The sequence below is a fragment of the Sarcophilus harrisii genome, unplaced genomic scaffold (genome assembly GCF_902635505.1).
Source record: "Sarcophilus harrisii unplaced genomic scaffold, mSarHar1.11, whole genome shotgun sequence".
NCBI lineage: Eukaryota > Metazoa > Chordata > Mammalia > Dasyuromorphia > Dasyuridae > Sarcophilus > Sarcophilus harrisii.
In genome coordinates, this window is record NW_022290901.1 from 99,956 (window position 1) to 105,851 (window position 5,896).

At 41.8% G+C, this 5,896-nt stretch overlaps 1 protein-coding gene across 1 annotated transcript; it reads left to right on the forward strand.

Annotated features, from left to right (window-relative positions):
- Positions 1–534: 534 nt before the first annotated feature.
- LOC116420420 (beta-defensin 126-like) lies at positions 535–3,916 on the forward strand (the record flags this gene model as incomplete). Its single annotated transcript, XM_031945297.1, has 2 exons — positions 535–668; positions 3,585–3,916. Coding segments are annotated over exons 1-2 (390 nt in total), but the record flags the coding sequence as incomplete, so codon positions are not given.
- Positions 3,917–5,896: the final 1,980 nt, after the last annotated feature.

A 5,896-nucleotide genomic window follows, 5' to 3' on the forward strand; every position in this document is an offset into this window, starting at 1 on the left:
TTGTTGAAATTCTGTGTCTTTTCAATGTAATTGATGAGAACCTCAGTTCAAAGTAAGGGTGAAAACCATATTCGATTGGAATATTTATAGGAGAGAGAGTAAATGAATATACATATTTTTCCACTTTGATGAGGACTTAGACAAGGGAGACAGGTAGTCCAACTTCGTGGCAAGAACATTGGTTTTAGATTGAAAGAATGCAGATTGTGGTAAAATAAGGTCCTTGCTAATAAGAACTGGTCTAAATCAACCTCCTTCTCTCCAGCTTAATTTATTCACCTATAAAGAATGATTGCCAAAGTCCCTCCTAACTCAAAAATCTGTGCTTCTATGATTTACTACTTTGGGTGTGGTTTATATCTCCCCCAGCAGAGCCACAGATGGAAATTAGAACCCAAGAGGCACCCAATCGGAGTCGTTGGTCAATGGACAGTCTGACCTAATGGAATGACACTGGGCAACACAGAATTCTACTCCCTCTGTGGTTCAACACTCCTGGCCCCACCCCACTGGGGAGGGTAATAAATGCTGCAGCTCCAACTCACAGTACACAGGCAGTCTCTCAGTTTTCCATTAGCCCTGCTTGTCCTCTCTCCAAGGGACATCAACCATGAAGCTCCTTCTCCTTGCCTTTGCCATTGTCTCATTTCTGGCACAGAGAACCCAAGGTAACCTGGAACTATGTTGAGGGAAGAAAGAGAGCTGGGACTGGGACATACTAGACTAGAGGAATTGCAGGTGCTCATGATTGTGGGATGGGACTATGGAATGAAAGCCAGGGCTATCAAGGAGCACTGAAATCCACCTGTGAAGAGCAGAGATCCTCTTAGAGTTACTCAGAGGCTGTATAAACCCACATTTTGTCTTTATGAGAACTTGGAGCTTTAAGAAAGAGAAATATGTTCCAGGAATGAGGTGGTGTGGTGAATTGGAAAGAACTATGGATTTGGAGCTAGAACTATGGAGTTCCTGGGTTCAGAAGTTGACTTTATTACCTGTTTAACCTTGGGTATGTCCTCAGGTTTCAATCAGTTAAATGACTGGGCTTGGGCTAGGGTCTTTCTAAGGTCACTTAAGTTCAGTTTTTCTACCTATGTAGGCTAGAATGAATCAGCTTCACATATCCTAATTTAGGAATTAAAAAACAAACTCTTCATTAACGAGATAATTTTTAGCCACCTACAATGGGCTCTAAGATAACTCTTCAATGTACAAAACAGAACAGTTTTTTTTTTTTCTCTTCCTAAGAATACTTTGTGAAAATTTCTTTGATCTTAGTGTTCTGGGGTGTAATGAACTTAGTGACATTCATCTCCAATTCCCTTCGGTCTTTTAACAATAATAGGTTATGTTTTTTCTTAGACTTTGTATTTCCAACTGAAGGATCCAAAAAACTCCAAGATTCTGGCTTAGCCAACAGAGGCTAATCTACATTGGCCACAGTACTATAGAGACTCTGTTAGGGTTAGAAAAGGAACAGAAGCTGATGGGAAAGGAGTGCATGGAAAAAAGGAGAGACAATGAGAGATGATTCTGAATTTTTGAGCCTGAATCACTGGGTGGATGGTGGTGCCATGATCATATCTGGGGAAGTCAGGAGGGTCAAATAATTTTCAGGGAAGATGAAGGATTTGTTTGCAAATGTGTTGAATCTGAAGAACTGGTATTCCATCCAGCTAGAAATGATCTATGTATGGGCTATTGGAAGTATGAGGCTGGAAAGGAGATTCAGATTTGAGGTTATTCTCATAAAGATGAAAGAAATGTGATGAGTGAATTAGAGAAAATGAAGAAATGAAGCCTTTCAGACATGACTATTTACATATAATCTATATCAAATTATTTACCATCTTAGGAAGGGGAAGGGGACAGGTCTAGAAAGAAACTTTGGAACTCAAAACTTTAAAAATTGAATGTTAAAGATGGTCTTCAGATGTAATTGGAAAAAATAAAGTACTATTTTAAAATACATATGCCCACATTTTGGGAGACAGGAGGAGGAGTAACCAACAAAAGAGACAGAGATAGAAGTGCTCTAGGTCACTAAGTGATCACTAAATGGCGTGAGAGGTAAGGGAGATGATAAGAATTTTAAATGAAGACTATAACCAACATTATTTAAAAAAAACAACTATAATTGTCAAGGAGAATGAAGGCAGAGAAAAGGGCATGGCACCTGAGCAGAAGGAGTTCTGTCATTAGTCACTATAGGAGTAGGTATCTACTCTAATTCTCAGTACAATTTATGCAGAAAAGTCTTTGCTGTGGAAGCTTGATTTAACTCAAAGCTATCTTAGCTTAGATACTTAGAAAATCCTGCATAGTATTCCTAGGAGAGCCAGAGCTGGGAGTGATAAAATGTGAGGATATTCTGTAGCCTGAGTCAGAGCTCATCTTCCAAGACACTGTTCTTTCCCTCATATTTCCTAATATGAAGAATTGGAGGAGTACACAACACAGAATCAATTTAGAAAGGAAGGACTTCAGAGGCCATCTAGTCCAACCTCACACTTTCCTACAGATGAGCAAACTGAGATTCAAGAAATATTAATTGCCCAAAGTCCATAGGTGGTAAGGAACCCATGTCTTCTAAGGCCAGTGTCAGCCTTCTATTTCCATCCTTGCTGCCTTCCTTCCATCACAGAAAGGCTTAGTTTTCTAAATTTTCTATTTCAACACTCCTCCTCCCCACAGCATTTTATGTTTTATAGAAAGTACATAGTATATTTCCTCCAATCTGAGGCAGTGAATGAAAAGATTTGAGATTTGGCTCTAGCTATCTGACTCTTCAATCAGTCTCCACTGTACCACCTAAACAAATATCAGTCTAAACAATCCTTCCTATTGTCTTCTTACATTACCCCTCCCCCCTGCAGTCGATTCTAGACCAACGTCAAAAGGAATACCTCTAGGAATAGAACCCAAATGGAAGTGAACCAGGAGTAGAGAGTCAAGACACCTGAGTTCGCTCCAACCTGAGAACACTCACTGGCCTGTGACTCTAGGTAAGATTTAACCTATTTGCTTCATTCCTTCATCCAAATAGACACAGAGAAGAAATCATTAACCACTTTTTGCCAAAAAATCCAAATCAGACCCCAAGCACAGCCTGAACGACTAAATGACTTCTAGTACTTATTTCTTGAACCCTAAGGAGTGGGCAGATGTTAAAAGTTTGCTTTAGATTTCCTAGGGACAAAGGGCATAAGTGGTGTTGAGCTCAAGATCTTCCTCTCCATCCTCCACTGCTCTAGGGGCTTCTCAGAGTTGGGGGAGACTTAGGAGTTCTGAGTGATGCTCCTGCTGAAGGAGAAAGTCTGAAAGGTTGGGAGTGCTCCCTTTCCTCAAACCTGCAGCTTCTCTCATTCCACTGCTTTCTCTTTCACCGTCTTCCAGTCAGATCTGCCATCTTCTCCAGCTGCGCGCTCCTTGTCCTGTGACCCTCAAACCTGGTGTTTGCAGGATTGCAGCTGACCCAGAACCCCAGGCTCTCCCTCCTCTTCCACCCTCATGAGGGCAGGCTCCATTCCTCCCCATTCCGAGGCTCCCCCGTTCACTTTGTGCTCTCTTCTTTCCCTGGGCAGGTGGTTGGGGAGAAAAAAAATGCTTCAATAACACGGGGCGCTGTCGGGCTAGCTGCAAGACTAAGGAGAAGGAGCATACTACGTGCGATAATAAGAAAAAGTGCTGTGTGCCCTCTGACAAAGTGCCGAAGGATGCCTCAGATTCGTCCGCGTCGGGCACGACTGCCACAGCACCTCCCAAAGCCGGAGCCTTGACCACCCAAGCAGCTGCAGCTGCAGCTGCCCAGCCACCAGCTCCTGCCCGCAGCTCCTGCAGCCACAGCCACCCCAGCAGCCTGGCCACACGCCCTTACCACCGCCGCCCCATAGCAGGAGAGGTGAATAGAGTGAAAGTAAGGAGAAAGCAATGTCAAACTCGGACTGCCTCCGCCTGGTACCATCAGGGCACCTGCTCAACTCTAGAGCTCCAATAAAGTGTTCTGACCATCTCCTATGTGTTGCCCATTCATCCATGCCATGGTTATGAAATATTGATCCAGGTGATCCTACTCATGGCTTAGGTTAGGAGAGTGGAGGGTTAGCTGGAAAGACAAGACGGTAGTGGAAATGGATTCAGGGCTTGCAGGAACTCCTGGGGCTGGGGGGTGGGGGTGGGTGGGTGATGGATGGGTGATTACCGACAGCTCCAAGCACTTGCGCTTATAGACTAAGTCTCAAGTCAATCCAAGTGTTTTGCACAGGGAACTGATTCCCCTCCCCGCAGACCAGCACAGAGACAGCAGGAGGAGTCCAAGACACAAGAAGAGGCTTAAAGGCAATAATTCCCTAACAGTCAGCTAGATTTGGTGCCTTCTTCATAGGGGGAAAAAATAGTCAGTGAGGCCACAGACCATGAAACCTCTTTTGCTCAGCTTTCTGTAGGTAGAATAGGCCAAGGACTGTGCAGTTATCTAAGGAGAAACTACGGCCTCAGTTCTCCAGGGACCTGGAGACATTATACTGAGTCCTATTACCACTAATCAGCATAATGTAGCCTCTTCCTTGATTAAGTGACCTTAGGCAATTCATTTGCCTCAAGATTTATCTTTTAGGGAAAATAAAGAAATATGATTAATCACCAAAGACTTATTTCCTCAGCATACTTTTCTTTCTCCCTCTGGAAGAAGTCATCTCATATAATAACAATATTGATTAAAGACAAAAAGCAAGAAAAAAATGAATATAAACAGTAAAATAGTTACTAAAAGCCACAGAAAATACCTGTGATACTACACTACATATGAATATACTACCTCATAAAAAGGTGGGAAAGGATTGTCTTCTTCTCTCTCTTCTTTAGTTCCTGCTTGTCCTTTGTGATTTTGCAACATGAGTTTGAGATTTTGGTACTTATCCTTTCTATTCACATTGTGTAACCATTGTGTATATTGACTTCTTAGACACTTAAATTGCATTCTTTTCTATTCAAATTAGATCACCAGGCTTCTTTGTATTCTTTCTATTCATAGTTTCCACACAAACATAATTTTCCTTTATTACTGTGCCTCCAATTAATTTCATCATTCCCAATCAATGGGCATCTGCTATTTTCAGTCCTTTGCTATTTCATCTAAATTGCTGCTATGAATATTTGGCCTTTGGTAGAGAAAGGTTCAATGCTAATATAGTATCTTTTGATCTCAGTGAAAAGCATGCAATAACTTGAATTTGTGTGAAGTTAGAGAGCAGGGCTGACTAGTAATGAGAAGCTCAATTAATGACCCCATAATTCACTCATACACCCCCCAAGATTCAAGGCAAAATTTTACTAAGGTCAAAATCAGAGTGACCATATCCTCTCTCACCAAAGTTATGGAGATGGTGACATGTGCTTCTAAAATGAAAACTCCAGATGGTTCTGGGCCATCTATATCTCTCAGATTGATTGTGGTCTGGAGAACCTGAGGCAAAGATAGAAATTAAGTATTTCATAATTTATTTAAAGAAGGTTTACTGGGACCGATAGATCTATATGGTAATAATGTGAGTTCTCCAAGACATATATATATATATATATATATATATATACACACACACATACATATATATGTACATCTATATCTATACATAGATAGATACGAATATACACATATAAATTAGACTCAGGGTAGAAACAGGGCCAGAATTAGATGCTGAGAGAATATCGGCAGTCTGGCTCTGACAGGTGAGGAGGCATGGGAGACATCAGTAGTGAGACACAGTGTGGGAGAGGTACCCACATTCTGATGATGCCCAAGATAGAAGGTCTTTCTCCTTATATGGATCATCATGATTAGGAGGGAGAGGTGGTTGAGTCGAACAATTAGGGAAACAGATGCAGGACCAGGTCAAGT